The sequence below is a fragment of the Periophthalmus magnuspinnatus genome, chromosome 11 (genome assembly GCF_009829125.3).
Source record: "Periophthalmus magnuspinnatus isolate fPerMag1 chromosome 11, fPerMag1.2.pri, whole genome shotgun sequence".
Lineage (NCBI taxonomy): Eukaryota > Metazoa > Chordata > Actinopteri > Gobiiformes > Gobiidae > Periophthalmus > Periophthalmus magnuspinnatus.
The window spans coordinates 11622918-11643707 of NC_047136.2; the positions used below are offsets into that span (position 1 = coordinate 11622918).

A 20790-nucleotide genomic window follows, 5' to 3' on the forward strand; every position below is an offset into this window, starting at 1 on the left:
CCACAGGTAGCCCAGTTCATAACAGTGGCATCACACTGAAGTCCTTAAGAAGGCAGAGCAACTGTTCATTTTGCATCGCAGTAAAAGAGTGAGATCCTGGGCAGTTGAAGTCCAAAATTGTTTGTAAATATATAAATATATATCTATATAATCAAGTATTTATGTCAGATGCAAAGTTCATTGGCACATTGCTCTGGCCTGATCCTCTAGTTCCTCAGATTCTTCGGGTGATGTGTCTGAACGTAAGGACAGAGAGGACGAAAGGCAGTGGTCCACACCGCTAAGGCTTTTGCGACATACGGGGCAGGTATCGTGCTGCGAATAGGGTACAGTTATGTGAAAGTTAAAGAAAGGTCAGGGTTAAGCACATACATGAAAAGACAGTGCAGCTTTATGTGTTAGTTTGTATGTTTTACACAGTTATTAAGGCAGGATGTGTGACACTCCATTAAAAGTTTCATGACCTTTAAACCTGACCCCACTAAGCACACAGCCCCTCCTCACCAGCTTCAGCCACGGCACTATACAGTCACTATGGAAGTAATGCAGACATGGCAGTTGCCTGACCCATTCACCCACAGAATACTCCTCCCTGCAGACTGGGCACTCTAGTCGGCTGTCTGCAAACAAACAATGGAAAAAAGTGCACCAAATGAGTTACTCTAAATACATAATTAAGGTGCATATGCTTCATGCTTCATGCTTCTTTAATTATTACTTGGTTTACTTGGTAAATATTTATCATAGTTTTACATCAGTTAAGTGACAATTTGTGGTAAAAATTTGCACTGAGTTCTAAAACGTTATCTCTACCTTTTTCAACACAGAAAATTCCATCGAAAATGCAGGGACAATTTATGTACAAGGAATTTCAATTTTTCTGGCAGTTTAAACCTTCATTTTGTTGTAATTTATTTAAGTCTAATCATAACTATTGCAATTTGACCAGTTTTAGTCCTTTACATTTACATTATGGCTGCTAGGTAACAGTAATGGAACTACTTTTACCTATGTCATATTTGCTGCCAATGTCCAACCAGAAAGTAAAACTGTAAACTTCACTAAAACTAAAAAAAAACAAAACTGAAAAATAAAGGCATCTTAAATATGTTTTAATGAAATGAGTAACCTATTTGTCATATTCACTTTAAGCTGTTATGAGAGGAATAGTTTGTTCGGCTCCACTCTATAAGGTGTGTGAAGTTATGTCAACAATATATTAAGTCCATTAACTTAATGTACCTCCACCTCAATTATTGGTGGTGGTAGGATACTTGTGAAGCCGCATTAGCATTGAGACAGACTGAGGGAGATCAGGCTGTCATTGTGCTGCCACACAAAAAACTGATACTTCTAATTATGCTAAACATCACCTGTATGTTCTTTAGAGATGCAGACTGTTGGGAGGGATGAAATTGAATCCTTGTCTGCTGGAGGTGGTCCTGCATTATCAAATCGTCCTAACAGCTACAAGGGACACAACAAAATTAAGGTGTGATAAGGTAAGGAAATTAACTGGTGACAATAAACTATTCATAATAAATAATCCAAACACTGGAAGGACTTACATCTGTAATAACAGCATCTAACCCTCTTTGGCCCCATGCATAGTCTCCCGGGTTTGAATGCAATTGAAGGGCTCTCCACCTGTCCCTTTGAGGTGAACAGTTAGGAGGTCAGTAACTGGGGTTATACAAAAATCTGCAGAAACAGTAAAAGATATACTTACCTGTTAGATGGTGTAGCAGCAGCAGCACTGTCACTGGTAATGTTGAAAAGACCAGCAAAGAACTGCTGCAGTACTCTTGAAAAAGAATATAAAGGCAGATTAGTAAAGGTGCACACAGAACGTCTGGTAGAGAATCCACTATGTCTGGTATGTTCAGTACATTAAATGTAGCTATTTCAGATGATGCCAGTATATCACGTAACTGGACAAATCTATAACACATCCCCGGAGAGGTGACCCCACTCAAAGAAAGAATGCATGTTCTTTATAGATCTATATGTTTGTACTGATAAAAAGGTGTGATTAAGAAAAAAATGAATATCATCTTAATGTCTTACTGTAGTGTGGAATATTGTGGCAAAGCAATATCATCTTCCTGACAATATAGTGGCAGACCCTCCACCCGAGAATGTACATATGCACCTTTAAGATATGAGCGTCATTTCAAGATGAATAAATCTAGTTCTGAACCACAGTAAAGACGCTTGTTTTACTAAGTTGTAGTCACCCACCTTACTCCTGCATGGTGATGAATCAAGTGCACTTAAGGTTAAAGTATAGGGCCTACTTTATTGATCCCCATGATGAAATTTGTGCTATGCATATGACTCATCCTTTAGTGCTGCTGGGGAAACCTGGCAGGAGCAGTGGGCAGTTGCCAGACAGTGCTGCACCCGGGGACCCATCTCCAGATCTGAAGCTCGGTTTGGTCTGGACTAAATTAGCTGGAGGATTTTTGTCTATTGTTAATAAGGGAGTGACGGAAACCCTTCATGAACACTCACCCCTCATCCTCTGGGCTTTCCTCAGACAGTGATGATGACGATGATGATGATGGCCCCTGATCATTTAAAGTTTGTGATTCCCTGGGCTCGAGTGGGTCAGAGATCAAGGAGATGGAGGAGAGAGAGGAGCTGTTTGCGGAGGAGGCCTCACTGTCATCGTGCTCTGACTCTGAGGAGGGATTTGAGAGCAGGGCCGCGCGCTCCATAAACAGCATCTGCCATAACTACACACATGAAGACTAAGGTTAGAACCAGACAAATGAGAACAGCAAATGATATGGAATAACTCTGTAGTATAATACAATACTGGCATAGTTACTGTGACATAGGTGTGACTACATTTGTTTGCATTGTTTTAGTTGAGTCACGTTGTACAGATAAATAGTAAAGAGCAAATATTAAACAGTAAAATAAGTACATTTACATTGACATTCTCAGTCACACTCCTATGACAACATACCTCTGAGAATATTGAGTTTGGCTCTGATCTTTGCGAAGATGTATTGTTCTGCAATAAACTGTTCAAAAGTATGGATCACATTTCAATTAAAGTAGGCTAACGCATGCAAATTTTCTAATAACACTGACTTGTACCTGGAGTTTTCTTCCACTTCTTCAATAAAACCTGAATCACATTTAGGGCAGACCAAGTCCTAAACAGAAAATACAGAATGAAAATTTTTGTTAACACATTATCTAGATTTTACTAGTTTTTCTCAATACAATAATCCCAATAGATTATTCTATTTTAAAATAAAGCAGTGTATGAACAGCACTTGCTCTATAAATGGTTGCCATGAATAATTTCCCTGGGAATGACCCCATGCACCTCAGCATCTAGTTGAGCACTCCTGAGCAGAACACCAACCATGCTCCAATCCAATTCAGTTTCAATTACAATTTATTTATATAGCATATTTAAAACAACTTCAGCTGACCAAAAGTGCTCCAAATAAAAGTCACAAAAACATACAGATAGCACAAACATAGGAATAGTACAATAAAACACAAAGATATATTGTCTAGTAATAAGTGCTAGGGAGAAGAGTGGCTTTGCAGTCTAGTTTTAAAAGTATGTTAAAGACTGAGAGGATCTGACAGGCAGACAGAGGCCGTTCTATAGTCTGGGTGCTGCCACAGAAAAGGCTCTGTCACCTCTGGTCTTGAGGCTCGCTTTTGGAACAGGCAGCCAGAGCTGGTCAGGGCTTCAGTGCTCCTGGATGGAGTATAGGGCTGCAGTAACTCCCTCAAATAAAGAGGACCCATAGAGTGCGGACATTTAAACACAATCAATAACATTTTGAATGCACCCAGAAACAAAATAGGGAGCCAGTTCAGGTTGCACAACACAGGCTCATCACTTAGTTTTTTGTCAGCAGACGAGCTGCAGCATTAAGGACATTCTGTACGCGTCACATACAAAAAATTACAATAGTCCAGATGCAATTACAAATGCATGGATTGGTTGTTTCAAAATCTGCATGTGAATGGTAGAGCTAGATGCCTCAGTGCTAATGTAGAACCCTGGGGCACACTATACTCTAAGGGAAACATAGAGGAGGAGTACTGTCTTAGGTTCACAGAAAAACCTCCTGCCTGACGGATAGGATCAACACCAACAGAGTGCTGTACCCTTAATGCCCACATGTGTCTTAGGCAGGACATAAGGATGCTGTGATCGACCGTGTCAAAGGCAGGTGATAAGTCTAAAAGCCTAAAAGTCTAAAAGCAAAAGAACTCAAGAAGACTCAGAAGAACTCAAATCTTATAAAAGAGCTATTTCAGAACTGTTCTTTGATTTAAACCCAGACTGGAATTTTTTTTTTTTTACCAATTTTGTTCATATTAAGGTAAGCCACAGTTGGTCATGTGCAACCTTCTCTAAAACCTTTGACAAAAAGGCAATTTTTAGATGAAGTCTAAATTTAGAAAGATTACAGTTCACAACATTAGTAATATAAGGTCTAATAGAATCAAAAACATCCTTAAGCACACAACTTTGAATAATATCAACTGGACAGAAGGAAGGCTTTAGTTGTTTTTTCAAGTTGCAGAGACACTGGCTCAAAACACTCAAAGATTGAATTTCAGACTGTTGGAACAACAAGGTCCACAACAGAGGGGAGTGTCAGTCTACAAGCAGAGATTTTTTCTCTAAAAAAATTATTATTTAGTCAGTCTGATCAAAAATGTCAATTGCACTATAGCTTTATTATGAATGAGGATGCTGGTTCAACACAAGGCAAGGGCTATCATCGCCGCTTGAAGCTTTAATACAGCTTTATTCTCATAACATTACGACTTTTTCTGGCTTCGAGTTTATTGTCATTAAATCACGACTTTAATGTTAAAATGTTACAAAATGTTATTTTTTCAATGTGACCCTTATAACCGTAAAAATATATAGGGCTAATATATAAAGATATACTGTTGCTAAGGCTTTAAAATCAAGGGGAAAAGCCACACTTGGTAAGATACCCGAACAGCATGTATATAGTGCCTGTCCCCATGCTCTGATACACGTGAGCTGTGTTCAACCCATGCGTGCAGCTGCTGTCAAACCACCAGCCGCACATTACATTGCACAGTGCGCTCCCTTCTGGCCTGTCACTAGAAATGAATAATTCAACAGGTTGCTTAACATCATAGGGAATATTAGATCATCAATTAGTGGAGAGGAAAAGACGCTTGTTTACGCTTCTCAGGAATGCTACACGGTTTGGTACAAGCTGTGACGGCCAGGCGCGCTAAAGTTACGTCTACCACACAGACAACTGGCCACTCAAGTCAACAGGGGTGTTTCTAAAAATGGCAACGTGAATCAAATGGCTTACTCTCACACACCCTCTAGTCTAATGTAAGAACATGGTGCATGCTATGGCTATGCACAAAAAGGAACAGTTTTCATTAAAGCACTATTTAACTCTTTAGCAAACTGTCAAATCCAATTGGAGTAACTGGGATATGTTTAGGCTTTTATACCAGTGACACTTCAGTGAAACTAGGCCATGTTTCTATTAGACTAGTCCCTTCTGCATTTGTCACGCAGATTCTGGCCAAACTAAGTGGCCGTTTTAATGGGAAAAGCAAAATTACTCACCGGGAGATTTGGGGTTGTTTCACTTTTACAAATGTAGCAGAAAAAGCGTAGTGGTGGGACGGCAGCCTCCGCCATCTTCACGGTGAAAAGCGCCCGGGACTGACGTCGGGGTGCTGTCCATAAAAGTCCCCGGCTGCAGCGGTTACTCACGGCCAAGACGCTTCAAATAGGCTCAAGTAACTGTTAGCGCAAAACAGAAAGTGTATCTAGTCTAATGCGTTCAAGAAGATTCATTTTAACGTTATTTCTTATTGATGAAGTAACTCTGACAGTTGTTCATAACATTATACTGTTTTGCCTTAATTGTGCTTCAAAAGTGGAAAAAGTTACAAACCTTTCAGTGTTGTTGTCAAAATTTGCACATCATGGATCTTGTTGCTATGGTTGTTACCTAGCAACAAAGAGATTACCTGACCTTTCTGACACATGTAGGATAATGTATTATGAATTCAATATTGGTTCAGATATAACAGAATCATGATCTGAGCCTGTTTTGCACTCTCCTGTTGGCTTTTGTTAGGCGTGTTCTGTCAAAATGACGACTGGATTCGATCAGTTCAAATCTCAAAAGTTTATTCCCCTGACAGTTACAATCTAATACAGGACCCGGGGTCATATGATCTATCCCTCGTGTGTGCAGCAGGCGGTCTGTCTGCTTTTCCCTGGCCCCGTAACATAAAAATGTAACATGAAACATGAATATGCAAATATTATGTTGAGTAGGTTGTCGCCCAGGTTCCTCCCTCCGGCCTCGCTCATCTCTCCAGGCTGCACCAGTCTATTTTCCGGCCTTGAGTCTCATCCGACCGCCCTGTCCCTGTAAAGGAGCGCCTACACAACCCCAACAGTTTCCCTCAATTCATATCACACAATGTTGCCTTTAATATAGTTTCAGTATTATTACAAGATGCTCCACTCTAGTATAAACATAGTGGCTGTCAGGCGACATGATTCACCTCCTACAATGTTGCCTTAACTCGGTTAAAGGAGTTTCTGCAAAGCACCAACTGTCTCCCATAATTCACGTTTTACAATGTTGCCTTTAACCTAATTTCAGTGTTAGTAGATGTTATTCAATTTTTAGTATGGTGCTTGTTAGACAACCTCCAAAAAGATACAACATTCAAAGAATATATAAATTCAGTATAAAATGGTGATTACATAATAATATTCAAAACTTATATGATTTCAGTATCAAAAGATATATATGTATATGTGATGGCCCTAAGAAACTTTATTCAATCAATATGCATTCCATATTTTTGATATATGTATTTGTAATGCAACTCAGAAGCTTTATTACTTGACATACCCTTCACTTTTCAAGTTTCACTTTTTGCATATAATATTTTTTTTATCATTACTGGAGGGGAGCTGGACAACTAGGTAATTAAGCATTCCTTCTACCATAGAAGTAGTTCATAATAGTAGGCCTATGTTGTCATTAACTATTAATGCTATATACAGAGAGACCTACATAGTGAGATTGTAATCTACTTCACCAGATACAAATACATGGGACACACCCATTAATGTTTGGATCAATACTTTTAATTTTCTAATGCATTTAAAGTAGGGTAAGGCCAAAAAAAAAAAAAAAATTGGCACACAACTTTTTTTTTCTTATTTCAGCAACTATTATTTCCTACAACAACAACACCACATTGCTCTGGCCTGATCCTCTAGTTCCTCAGATTCTTCGGGTGATGTGTCTGAACGTAAGGACAGAGAGGACAAAAGCAGTGGTCCACACCGCTAAGGCTTTTGCGACATACGGGCAGGTATCGTGCTGCGAATAGGGGTACAGTTATGTGAAAGTTAAAGAAAGGTCAGGGTTAAGCACATACATGAAAAGACAGTGCAGCTTTATGTGTTAGTTTGTATGTTTTACACAGTTATTAAGGCAGGATGTGTGACACTCCATTAAAAGTTTCATGACCTTTAAACCTGACCCCACTAAGCACACAGCCCCTCCTCACCAGCTTCAGCCATGGCACTATACAGTCACTATGGAAGTAATGCAGACATGGCAGTTGCCTGACCCATTCACCCACAGAATACTCCTCCCTGCAGACTGAGCACTCTAGTCGGCTGTCTGCAAACACACAATGGAAAAAAGTGCACCAAATGACTTACTCTAAATACATAATTAAGGTGCATATGCTTCATGCTTCTTTAATTATTACTTGGTATTACTTAAGTGACAATTTGTGGTAAAAATTTGCACTGAATTGTAAACGTTATCTCTACCTTTTCAACACAGAAAATTCCATCCAAAATGCAGGGACAATTTATGTACAAGGAATTTAAATTTTTCTGGCAGTTTAAACCTTCATTCTGTTGTAATTTATTTAAGTCTAATCATAACTATTGCAATTTGACCAGTTTTAGTCCTTTACATTTACATTATGGCTGCTAGGTAACAGTAATGGAACTACTTTTACCTATGTCATATTTGCTGCCAATGACCAACCAGAAAGTAAAACTGTAAACTTCACTAAAACAAAAAAAAAAACAACCGAAAAATAAAACATCTTAAATATGTTTTAATGAAATAAGTAACCTATTTGTCATATTCACTTTAAGCTGTTATGAGAGGAATAGTGTGTTCGGCTCCACTCTATAAGGTGTGTGAAGTTATGTCAACAATATATTAAGTCCATTAACTTAATGTACCTCCACCTCAATTATTGGTGGTGGTAGGATACTTCTGTAGCCGCATTAGCCTTGAGACAGACTGAGGGAGATCAGGCTGTCATTGTGCTGCCACACAAAAAACTGATACTTCTAATTATGCTAAACATCACCTGTATGTTCTTTAGAGATGCAGACTGTTGGGAGGGATGAAATTGAATCCTTGTCTGCTGGAGGTGGTCCTGCATTATCAAATCGTCCTAACAGCTACAAGGGACACAACAAAATTAAGGTGTCATAAGGTAAGGAAATTAACTGGTGACAATAAACTATTCATAATAAATAATCCAAACACTGGAAGGACTTACATCTGTAATAACAGCATCTAACCCTCTTTGGCCCCATGCATAGACTCCCGGGTTTGAATGCAATTGAAGGGCTCTCCACCTGTCCCTTTGTGGTGAACAGTTAGGAGGTCAGTAACTGGGGTTATACACAAATCTGCAGAAACAGTAAAAGATATACTTACCTGCTAGATGGTGTAGCAGCAGCAGCACTGTCACTGGTAATGTTGAAATGACCATCCAATAACTGCTCCAGTACTCTTGAAAAAGAATATAAAGTCAGATTAGTAAAGGTGCACACGGAACGTCTGGTAGAGAATCCACTATGTTTGGCATGTTCAGTACATTAAATGTAGCTATTTCAGATGATGCCAGTATATCACGTAACTGGACAAATCTATAACACATCCCCGGAGAGGTGACCCCACTCAAAGAAAGAATGCATGTTCTTTATAGATCTACATGTTTGTACTGATAAAAAAGTGTGATGAAGAAAAAAATGAATATCATCTTAATGTCTTACTGTAGTGTGGAATATTATGGCAAAGCAATATCATCTTCCTGACAATATAGTGGCAGACCCTCCACCCGAGAATGTACGTATAGTGCACCTTTAAGATATGAGCATCATTTCAAGATGAATAAATCTTCTGAACCACAGTAAAGACGCTTGTTGTAATAAACTAAGTTGTAGTCACCAACCTTACCCCTGCATGGTGATGAATCAAGTGCACTTAAGGTTCAAGTATAGGGGCCTACTTTATTGATCCCCATTGATGAAATTTGTACTATGCATATGACTCATCCTTTAATGCTGCTGGGCAAACTGACAGGAGCACGTGGGCAGTTGCCAGACAGTGCTGCACCCGGGGACCCATCTCCAGATCTGAAGCTCAGTTTGGTTCTGACTAAATTAGCTGGAGGATTTTTGTCTATTGCATGCAAATTTTCTAATAACACTGACTTGTACCTGGGAGTTTTCTTCCACTTCTTCGAATAAACCCTGAATCACATTTAGGGCAGACCAAGTCCTAAACAGAAAAATACAGAATGAAAATTTTTTGTTAACAACATTATCTAGATTTTATCTAGTTTTTCCTCAATACAATAATCCCAATAGATTATTCTATTTTAAAATAAGCAGTGTATGAACAGCACTTGCTCTATATAATGGTTTGCCATGAATAATTTCCCTGGGAATGACCCCATGCACCTCAGCTCTAGTTGAGCACTCCTGAGCAGAACACCGACCATGCTCCAATCCAATTCAGTTTCAATTACAATTTATTTATATAGCAAAATGACTCACCGGGAGATTTGGGGTTGTTTCATTTTTACATATGTAGCAGAAAAAGCGTAGTGGTGGGACGGCAGCCTCCGCCATCTTCACGGTGAAAAGCGTGACTGACGTCCAGGGCTAAAAGTCCCCGGTTACTCGGCGGTTACTCGGCGGTTACTCACGGCCAAGACGCTTCAAATAGGCTCAAGTAACTGTTAGCGCAAAACAGAAAGTGCATCTAGTCTAATGCGTTCAAGATTCATTGTAACGTTATTTCTTATTGATGAAGTAACTCTGACAGTTGTTCATAACATTATACTGTTTTGCCTTAATTGTGCTTCAAAAGTGGAAAAAGTTACAAACTTTTCAGTGTTGTCAAAATTTGCACATCATGGATCTTGTTGCTATGGTTGTTACCTAGCAACAAAGAGATTACCTGACCTTTCTGACACATGTAGGATAATGTACTATGAAGTCAATATTGGTTCAGATATAACAGAATCATGAGCTGAGCCTGTTTTGCACTCTCCTGTTGGCTTTTCAAGTTTCACTTTTTGCATATAATATTTTTTTTATCATTACTGGAGGGGAGCTGGACAACTAGGTAATTAAGCATTCCTTCTACCATAGAAGTAGTTCATAATAGTAGGCCTATGTTGTCATTAACTATTAATGCTATATACAGAGAGACCTACATAGTGAGATTGTAATCTACTTCACCAGATACAGACCTGCTGCATGGTGCACCCTGCTTGGACAATACACCATTTTTTTAAGCAGCAGAAAAAATATATCTTGCTTTAATGTTCAAGAGATAGCCTATGCTAATTTATTTAAGAATATAAAGACAGCCTCAGAGAACCAGTGTTGACATAAGTAAACAAAATACCATCAGTGTATGAAATACATGGGACACACCCATTAATGTCAATACTTTTATAGCAATGAAGCAGATGGTGAGTTTACATATGAAGCCCCTGCTATGCATTTATAGTAGGGAAAGGCCAAAAAAAAAAAAAAATTAAACACAGTATGTCATGAGGTAAGCATGTCATTACATTTTATTAAAACCAAAATAGTGGCTTTTAATTATAACTACATACCAACAAAACAGTGAAATTTTAACCAAAACAGCACATATCACAGTTTAAGAGGATTTGGCAACAAGGGAGAATATGCCAGACATTCACTTAGGAAAAGATTAACAAAACAGCTTCTAGTAAACTTGAACTAGCCTTATCATCAAGTGTCAAATGTTAGGTTGGCTTTTTAAATATTTACAGCTTTATATATAATCTTCAAAAAAAAAGAAAAATATTACAAAATTATAAGGTTAGCACTCGATCACTTGGCACACAACTTTTTGTGATATAACAAAACAAAACTTTTTTTTTTCTTATTTCAGCAACTATTATTTCCTACTATTTTTTTTTTTTAATAACCCTCCCCTTAAATTTTCTGATTGGCCATATAGCTCCACATCCTGTACATCTCCAGCATTACCCATCCAAATTGTTTTCACTATTGTGACAATAAATATTTATGCTCCTTCTTTAGATTCAATACTTAAAACATACTTTATGGGTGTACAATATTTCAGAAACAAAAACAAATTCATATTCCAGGATATTCCAGTTATAGTTTTGTCTAAACAATAGTTTTTCTTTAACAGATATTGAGTGGAAAAACAGGCTTATCACTTTTAGCTAAGCTTAATTTGTCAAAAATTGGCAAAATATTACACATGTTGTTCTGCCATATTCATAAGTTTAACTCAATAACAACAAGACCCTCATCACTCTCTGACATTTGGCAATACACTGTAGCTATTGATGGGTTAGAGCTTCCTGATAATAATTAACATTTTGGGGGCTTTTGACCATTCTAATGGGCTCTAATAGTACAGTATTTTGAATTGTTAATTGCTATGGCAAAGGTGCTTTCATCATTTTAACACCCAAGAATAGCTACACAGTCCATCCTTCACTTTTTTTGCACTTACTGAGCTCAAGACAGTTTTTCCCCTTTCAAATTGTTGACACTAGTGTTAAAATAAATAAAGTTAGAGTTCCATTGGCCATTTTTTTTTAAAGCTGTCCTCCTACCCAAACATCAGACCTCTTCTCCATCTACCGGGGTGCAGTGAACGCCCCCTGGGCAGCGTTGGTGGCAGCACTGGCAGCGGCCGTGGCAGCAGCTTGACGGACGGCCTGATTGGACATGACCCCAGTGGCGAATTCAGCCTGAGCCTTCTGAAAACTGGCATCAGTCTGCCGGTACAAGCTGTGGATCTTAAATAGAAAAAGAAGAGATATGATACATGCGGTTAATCATAATCCTATTATCCACATTGTATGTTGGGTGAAACGGATAGCCATAACTTGATAACACATGGGCTTTTGTTACGGATTGAACGTTGACATGCAAAGACATCAAATACTATCACTATCATTACTATATCAACTTATCCCTCCTAAATGATAGATGGAACAATCATTTGTGGGGGTGAATATTTATCGTGGGTACATCTTTTGTACTAGTCGGGAAACTTTTTGTTATTATGTCCAATGATTACATTTGAGACTTGAAGAAAGTAGAATAAACTATCTCAACCTCATTATAGTTACAACGTAACTACTAGAAGTGTTTCAACTTAACTATTTATTTATGGCAGTTTTACAAAATGTACAATATTGCTACTTTATAAATTAGAGGTTTTTAGGGATTATTGTGTCAGTGGTATAAATTACTTTGAAAACTGTAGTTTATCTTCTACATTTTCTTCAGCAATATAATCACTGTTGTGACAGACTAGTAAATATAACGCACCAGGAGTAGGGTAGGGCAAGATTTCCATAAATAATACCAACTTTTAATAACTACCATTTACAAAAATACTCAAATTTATTCTAAACCATATGCTTTTACTGAAAGGAGATTCAAATCTGATAATACTTCTGATTAGATCTGGAAATTTTATCAAAATGAATCAATCGCATTAAGCCCATTTTCTCATGACTCACAATGCCTCGCAATAAGTAGGCATTTGCATAATGGTTTGGGACAGACATAAGAAGAATAACCTGGCCTCCCTTTTAGCTGCATTTTACTCTTTCTAATCCCATATGCGTAAAAATTCTATGCCATGTGAACTAGCAGAAACCTTATCAAACAAGATTGCTTTACTTTCATTAGATCATGATAATAGACAATCTACAACTACTATACTACTACATTGCTGCTATCATTAGTGTGATTACTATTACTAATACTGTTATGATAAGCAGTGTAGTGCATAAATATTGATTTAAAAATTACATATTATATTATATACATATTATTATTTAGTGTACAATTCTAACCATAGAACTACTACCTCAAGTTCCACATTGGACTAGTTCCCAGTTTATCTCAATTCAATGCAGGTCATACAAGAATTAAGCTTACGTTTTACACTCTAACCGCATTTGACTATAGGCACATGTCTTTGATGCTAGAGCAGCGTTACCTCACAGTATGTATAGTGCAATCAGCTTGAAAACATTACTTACCCTCTTTAACAGAAAAATTCCCATCACAGCCTGAGCGTTGAAGAGAAGGGCATTGATAATCATGATAACGCCAACTCCTATATTTGCCCTCATACCGACCAAACTCACAATCCAACCACTGAGGAGAAACAAAAAAGTGAATTTAAGTCACTTCACCAATTTTATTTATGTTTTACCAATTGTACCTGAATCCAGATCCAGGAATCCCAATGGCCTCGATAACAGACATCCCACAATGAGCAAAGAAAACAAAAAAGAAGAAAAAGAAGTTGACTGAACTGTCACTCCTGCAACAAACAACAGCATTAGTGTTATAATATTTACTTACAATAATATGAATTGTTAAGTAGTTTTACCCACCTAAAAGCTTTGTATACAGGTCGGTACCAGCAAATGAACGAACATGGCGTGAAAAGGAGAGCCCAGAGGATGGCAAGGCCGAAACCAACTCCAGAGTCCGAACTCACACAAAATGCAGCAAGAGACGAAATCAGGTTTAGCAGAAGATTACCTGTGCAAACTGACACAAGAAATATCAAATATCAATAGATTGAACTAAAGATAAAAATAGTCATTTTAATTGACTAGGAGTAACTAGTAACTATTACTCATTGATATGGGTACATAGTATGGTTATTTGGCTCCACTGTAGTTTCTTCCTACTTCCTAATTACTTAATTTTTTTTTTTAATTAAGCCGTCAGGTCAAAAGAATTAGATCTGGATTGCTCTGACCCATTTTACCCTCCCATTTGTCTGTAGAAACCTAACAGCTACATGTGCTGCTGAATAAAACTGAGTACAAGATTCACATATGCTTCACATTAGGTGTCAGGTATCAAGTCATGAGGGATTACAATATAATCCAAAGAAATTGGCCAATTCTGTTGTAATAGGTTACCTGGGAACTAAGGCATTAAATTAGCCTTTAAAATATTCCATACTCATTATGATTGTCCGGAATTATTTCAGGACAGAAGATTTACTGGACATCCCAAGCTCTATTTCACAGTGGAGTGTCATGAGTCTTGAACAAATATTACAGATTTCAGCTCAGCAAAACCCCTTGCTTTGTCGGTTTGATTTGTAAAACCCTTATTTCTAACTATGGCAAATTGTTCTAAATATTATAGAAGCTATGTCCATTTAATTGGAGAGCATAATAATAATAATAATTATATAATAATTATATAATAATAGTAAAGTAGTATTGTAGAATGCCATGTATCATCATAGAAACATATCAAGATACTCACACATCCAGAAGTAATACATGATGGTGACAATGCGTTGGAATCTCTGGCTAATCTCAACATTGATGTCCATGTAAAAGCATGGTCCTACGGGGCAAAAGGCGGGAAGAGGAGGCCAGTTCTTCTGTCGGTCTGAGAAAACACAAATACTTAATATGTGTTATAGTTATTATATTTATTAATTAGACTGTTTTTGCAGAAATAGATATGACATTTAGTTTAAAGGTCTATTGTAATTTTGTCCCGCTTACCGGCTCCAGGTCCAAGGCTGTGTGCCTGGAGCTCCCGTTCCCTCCTCTCTAGTTCTTTGGCCTTTTTCTCTAACTCTTCCTGTTTCTTTAGGAGCTCTGCCGTTGTTGCGTTTACAGCGGTCTAAAAAAGACAACGAGTCAGCAGGTTTATTGACATGATTTATTTGGCTTTTTATTTGATAGGGTTGTTAGTTTAAATTTTGGCATGCAGGAGACAGAATATACAGGTTGCATGGGGGCCGGGGAACAACAAAAGCATGTTAAATCTACTACTTTTAGAAATAAAATCCACCATTCAGAGAAGCAAAGCAATTAGTATTAAGCTATTATCATGAGTAAGATGCATCTTTTTTCAATAATGTACAATAAAGCAAAAATAATTTTCCCTTTTCTCTCTGGGGGTCATCTCAGCAAGTAATTAGAATCCAACTGCAGTACAGAAGTAATACGTATGTATAGATACTTTCAGGGTGAACAGTTTCCTAATATATGGTACCTGGTTGTTGTAGGAGCCATAGTTGCGAGGTGGCTCGGTGGGTGTGGTCCTTGCAGGGGGTGTTGTGGCAGGGACAGGTTGAGGGGCAGCAGGCGGAGTGGCTTCATATGGAGGTGGAGGCTGAAAATATTGAAAACAGATTAATACTTTTCTCTGTAAAGTGCCTGTTTTTTAAGTAAATGGCAGGAGGGTGTGATTATTACCCCATAAACAGTACTTTAACCACTGAGAAAACCCATGGAAATAACCCAGTCTAACAATCTGTATGCAAACAATTTGGTTTATGATGAAGGTCAACATACATTAGTGAAGCATGTTTTTGTGGTACATGGGAGGAAAGAGAAATGTAAGGTTATGGGTTAAAGTACGTACAATCATCACAACATCACCTTAAACTCAGTGGCAGTTCACATGATACTAAAACATGAAGATTAACAGGTTTTACACACAGAAGGTAAACCAACTAGATCCCCATATTTGCACTGCAAAGGGATTCTCTACATGCTTTGCTGTGATTCAGGCATTCAATCTTGATTTGTCTATATGATTTGGACTAACATCTGATAAAGATTTCTTTTATGTATACGTCAGGACCCCAATATTGCAGCAGTTGATTTTAGTAGCTTATATAACTCGAAATTATGTAAAATAATAATAATAATAATAATAATAATAATAATAATAATAATAATAACTGTTTTACCCCAGGAGTTCCATTATCAAACGGGTTGTACAGGTCCAATGTGGCATATCCAGTGCTGCTGCTATGTTGGACCACTGCAGGGTCCTAAAAACAAAACAAAATGGTGTTATTTGTTATTTACTGTAAGCTAAACAAACATTAGAGATTTAATCATATCTACAAGTGGGCGAGAAAAGGCCTAACCCGTCACATGAGCTACAACATGCCAGCCATTAAAGCGTGACCATATCGTTAACTCGCATTGTACAGGCATTTACAGTACATTACCTGGAAAGGGTTGTCATCCATCGGCTTTGTAAATCTGGATATAAAATGAAAACGCTTTAGTTGTGTTTAGAGGAGTCGTCACCGGTTGCTGATCGTGCTAAAGTTGGCAAAAGGGTAAACAGCTGGCTCCTGTCTGCCGTCCTGATCAAATGCTGCGTTGGTTCCAAGCCAACCCGTTAAGGCTCCAGAGCGGTGTGAGTAGTAAGCTAAGTTTAAGACAATTTCTAGGTATTTTTAAGGCACGTACAAAGCTAACTGTTTCACTGCTAGCTATGGGAGATCGCAAACTAGCCTGTAGGCGTACGTAATGTTACCACATTAAGATATATCGCTGATGTTTTCGGGCGCAGAAATGAGAACAGGAAGTAAGAGCGAAACCACGTGGTCATGTGACAGCTGCAGCACGTGAGGCGTAAAGAGGCGTGGTCCAGTTTCGATAACCTGTGTCATTTTATGTGTCACAAATGCAATTTTGTGGTTCTAAATCAGACCAAATTTTAATGATTTTATTTTATACTTTTTACATGATATGTGGGTGGTAGTCCTACATGAATATACATATGGTGTGGTTAGTTAGTCACTCTTTATTTGAAGCGACACTATACAGAGCATTAGAGCTAGTTTTAAAATCACAGGTAAAACTATTGGACTGTTAACGCAGTGGTGAAATTAAAAGAGCTATTATAAATCAATCTATCAAAAAGTTTAATTAGCAAATCTACTTCTATGCTATGTTACGGTTTACAAGAAAGTAGCCTGCTAAATTTGTCCTTTCAGCGTTCAATAATGGCAGTAATCTTATTGTCCAGCAGGTGTCACCCTTGTGTCATCAAGTTGTCTCCATTTGTTTATCCCATTCCAGTGGGCTGAAACATGTCTTTGAGTATCCATAATAAAGATACATTTATATCCTATTTATTTCACAATCACGTCAATATATTGTTAGGGTAACCCATTTATACATCACATAGTAAACAGTGGCTGACTTTCAAGTTGTTTTGCTTTGATACTCATGCTTTCACAGACTTGCTTTAAAGGTGCACTGTGTAGCTTTTCTTCACCAGCTTGTCTCCACTGAGATGTTATAAGTTGGTTTACCTGGCATGTTCCACAGTATTACATTGACCTCTATCTTGTATTCAGTTACAGGTGTTTTTATTCCTTCAGACCTGAAACTCGCCAGGTGATGTCTCCTGCTTATCTCCATATATAAGTTTAAAGCTATACTGTGTAACATTCAAGGCATTGTAATAACATCTTCAGGCAAATTGCAGACTCTTCACCAGAAAAGGTCCATATAGTGCACCTTTAAAATACATTTAAATAAACAGGGTTTGCATACTCTAATGTCCTTGATATGTCCTACATTTATGTCACTTTAGTGGTTACAGGTTGTCCCCAGAGTCACATGGGGTCACATGGGTGAAAGCAGTCACATGATTACACTACAAACAGGGTCAGAGTGTCTGACACAGGAGCAAGCACTTACCTCTCAGTCTCACTCACAAACAAGCCCTCCCCTGCCAACACCTATTAAAGCCATTAACCCCAAGTTTGAAGACCACAGGAGAAGTGGAATATGCTTTGTGGTGGCAAATAAACCAGGGTGATTAGTACTCATCAAGAACTTTCTAATAAAATTAGTACTGCAGACACCATCATTTTCCATTTGAAAACACCAGATTTTGTGCATTATTTTATGTTTTTATTACTTCAAAGAATAAATGAGATGTTACACCTAGACTCTTACTTGAGTAATAGTTGCCCCTATACTTTTTACTCTTACTAGAGTAATCTCTTTGACCACATAGTACTTGTACTTATTATTTTGAAGTGAATGTACACTATTTTTCCTGTGCAAAAACACATTTTGTTTTATCTTTATTTATTTGTTTGTTTTTATCAAACAACAGGCAGAATAGGTAAATGGTCTTATTGTCTTCACCCATAAACCTGAGGGTTGTTTGTTCAAACCTCTCACCCAAGCTCATAATGGAATTTGTTGTGTCTCTTGGAAAGACCCTGCCAAATCCTAGTGACTGGATCTATACAATTTATACAATTTTTTTTTAACATTATAACACAGAGATAAAATAAGATATAAAGTAGGCTATACTGAACCTCACTGTAAGCCATCTTGGATTTCCAACCCACCCAGACCTAAATTTGTGTTATGTAAGCCTTAGATTTTTACAATATGAGCTTTTCCAAACTTGGTTGTAAATGTATGAAAACAGACTTTAGTTCACAGCTGGGTCATCATGTGACATATGAGTGTACATATAAACATAGCACTTAAAGGTATATTATGTAACGAAATCAGATACATTTATACTATACAGTACTGTGGAATATATAACCAAAGGAATAATATCTCCAAGAAAACCAAGGAGGAGGGGGGAAGGTGGCCATTCTAGCTAAGTAAGAGTCAGGTTTGTGAAGATGCAAACCTGTTCAAAGTAATGATGCAAGTCTTTCAGTTCAATGATCACAACTAAAATGACTACAAATTTTCATAAGTCCGCTTCAGTTTAATCCATTGGTATTATTTCAAAGAAATGGAAAAGAGTGACTATTGAAATAAAAATTATTATGTGGTTTCATCTTCATTTACTGACAACCGTCATCTGTTTAATCCTTTCTTTCTAAGTGGCATATGTCAGCTGATTCTATGATTCACCATTTCCTGTGATGTGATTGGTCCAAAAGACTCTTCTCTTAAATCAAAACTTGTGGCTCGAGGCCCTATAAAAACCACAGCATTCCTCCTGGTCCGACGGTAAGCAACATGAAGGCCCAATGACATCACCATCCCAGGAATGAGCTGGCACAGATCGCACTGTGGAAAGTGGGTGCTAACAAGGAGGACAATTTAGGCAGTTTCCTATGAGCCGCCAATAAGTCAAAGAGTTCATTCAGACGGATTAGACCAAAAGATTATGGACAATGTGGAATCAAATAGGCAGAGTAAAGTAAAAATCTATTATTACATTCAAATATCTTGGTTTTATGTTACTGCTTTATTTAGACAGTCTATTGACAACAACTCGAGGGGCAGAAGAGAAAATGTACAGGACTACTTAAGTTGTATTATTGTAAATATGAATTCATTATTTGAGTCAACAAATCCATTCATTATATTGATAGACGTAAGAAAGAGAAAGTAGAAGTAGCTGGCTGGTCAAGCAAAAGAAAGGGTACAATCACTTGGTTGGCTGGACCTAATTAAGCAAAACCAATTTTTGGCCCCCCCCCCCCCCCCCCCCCCCCCCCCCCCCCCCCCCCCCCCCCCCCCCCCCCCCCCCCCCCCCCCCAACCAAATAAGTTAACTGCCAATGTGACATAACTTTAACCACAACCACAAACCACTTGCATACAAGACAATCATTACTGAAAGCCAGAGGAATGTTGAAATTGTTCTAGTATTTACTTTTAACAATAACGTGGCCTACATTGGCCTAAATTAGTGGAATTGTATAAACTAATTTGTTCAACATGGTACAGTTTTGTTTTCTTTTTTGTTTCTCAAATGTACAAACTTCTTGTTGTGAATAAACTGTGAGTGTTCGACAGACGAATTTCTGGAAAAAAACATCTTAAACCAGCGCTGAACCCTGCTCTTCAGGAAGTGGCTATAAAGGGAGAAGGCAAAAAGCCAGTTTTCACAGAAGTGGGGACGGGACGAGAGGTGGAGAGGTACTCAGAATACGCCAAAGTACTCGAGCTCGAGTGGAGGTAAAGTGGTCAACTAAATTATCATTTGAATGAAAGAACTTGAAAGTTCCATTTACTTAAAGTATTAAAACCACTGCTACTACAACATCCACTCCCATTCCCATTAGGAGTCTACAGCCCCTTTTTGTGCATATTTGAATTTGGATTTTTTTTAAATGCCAGGTGCCCTTTATGATTACACTTATATTGGCTAGAGACTGAGAAACATCTGCTGCTACAACTAATTATGGGTTTCAGTTTCCTGCTTATCAGTGCCATTTTGAGGACTTAATATTTCAAAAGATGTGTTTTGAAATGTTAATTGTTATGGCAACCCAAAACATGCACAATAGGTAAAGATCTGGAGAAGGGTCTCCTGGCGCCGCACTGGCACCCACTGCTACTGACAGGTTGCCCCAGCAGCATTACCTATGTGGACAATAAAGTACCTTAACTTTTATCATTCTGAAACCACTGAATTGCTATAACAACTATTAACTACCACTATAATATACTAACACTATTACTTATTAAATATCTGTACCTCCTTTTAAATAGGCTACAAATTATAACTGCCATCAAACAAACAGAATTCAATAAAAGTGCATGTTTCCAAGGGAGGCTGCGTTTACACCACATATCACATCAAATACAGTCTGTACCCAGAACTAAACCTGGATTGTAA

At 37.9% G+C, this 20790-nt stretch overlaps 2 protein-coding genes and 1 long non-coding RNA gene across 3 annotated transcripts; all 3 read right to left on the reverse strand.

The window, feature by feature from the left end:
- Window positions 1–158: 158 nt before the first annotated feature.
- On the reverse strand, window positions 159–5768 carry rnf115b (ring finger protein 115b). Its single transcript, XM_033975801.2, has 9 exons — window positions 5615–5768; window positions 3109–3167; window positions 2975–3032; window positions 2515–2738; window positions 1730–1804; window positions 1569–1653; window positions 1374–1467; window positions 505–620; window positions 159–315 (listed from the first exon to the last, which is right to left on the reverse strand). The coding sequence occupies exons 1-9, from the start codon at window positions 5687–5689 to the stop codon at window positions 178–180; spliced, it is 924 nt and encodes a 307-aa protein (XP_033831692.1). The 5' UTR covers window positions 5690–5768; the 3' UTR covers window positions 159–177.
- Window positions 5769–7356: 1588 nt separating this feature from the next.
- On the reverse strand, window positions 7357–8847 carry LOC117378772 (uncharacterized). The gene is made up of 5 exons (XR_004542020.2): window positions 8778–8847; window positions 8617–8701; window positions 8422–8515; window positions 7594–7709; window positions 7357–7403 (listed from the first exon to the last, which is right to left on the reverse strand). It is a non-coding gene; the product is annotated as an uncharacterized LOC117378772 (long non-coding RNA).
- A 3026-nt stretch (window positions 8848–11873) lies between these two features.
- On the reverse strand, window positions 11874–16782 carry scamp3 (secretory carrier membrane protein 3). Its single transcript, XM_033975439.2, has 9 exons — window positions 16392–16782; window positions 16125–16208; window positions 15422–15541; window positions 14926–15046; window positions 14678–14806; window positions 13783–13942; window positions 13608–13709; window positions 13423–13540; window positions 11874–12162 (listed from the first exon to the last, which is right to left on the reverse strand). Exons 1-9 carry the CDS (start codon window positions 16410–16412, stop codon window positions 12001–12003), a joined length of 1017 nt encoding a protein of 338 aa, XP_033831330.1. The 5' UTR covers window positions 16413–16782; the 3' UTR covers window positions 11874–12000.
- Between the last annotated feature and the right edge of the window lie 4008 nt (window positions 16783–20790).

Excerpts from the sequence above, each read along its gene's own strand:
- rnf115b (XM_033975801.2), bottom strand. The coding sequence starts at position 5,689 with ATGGCGGAGGCTGCCGTCCCACCACTACGCTTTTTCTGCTACATTTGT. Across the intron at positions 1,805-2,514 it reads GAAAGCCCAGAGGATGAGGG|AGTACTGCAGCAGTTCTTTG; the intron begins GTGAGTGTTCAT and ends TTCTTTTTCAAG. Across the intron at positions 621-1,373 it reads CATCTCTAAAGAACATACAG|ACAGCCGACTAGAGTGCCCA; the intron begins GTGATGTTTAGC and ends GTTTGTTTGCAG.
- scamp3 (XM_033975439.2), bottom strand. The coding sequence starts at position 16,412 with ATGGATGACAACCCTTTCCAG. Across the intron at positions 16,209-16,391 it reads TGGATGACAACCCTTTCCAG|GACCCTGCAGTGGTCCAACA; the intron begins GTAATGTACTGT and ends TTTTGTTTTTAG. Across the intron at positions 13,541-13,607 it reads ATTCCTGGATCTGGATTCAG|TGGTTGGATTGTGAGTTTGG; the intron begins GTACAATTGGTA and ends GTTTCTCCTCAG.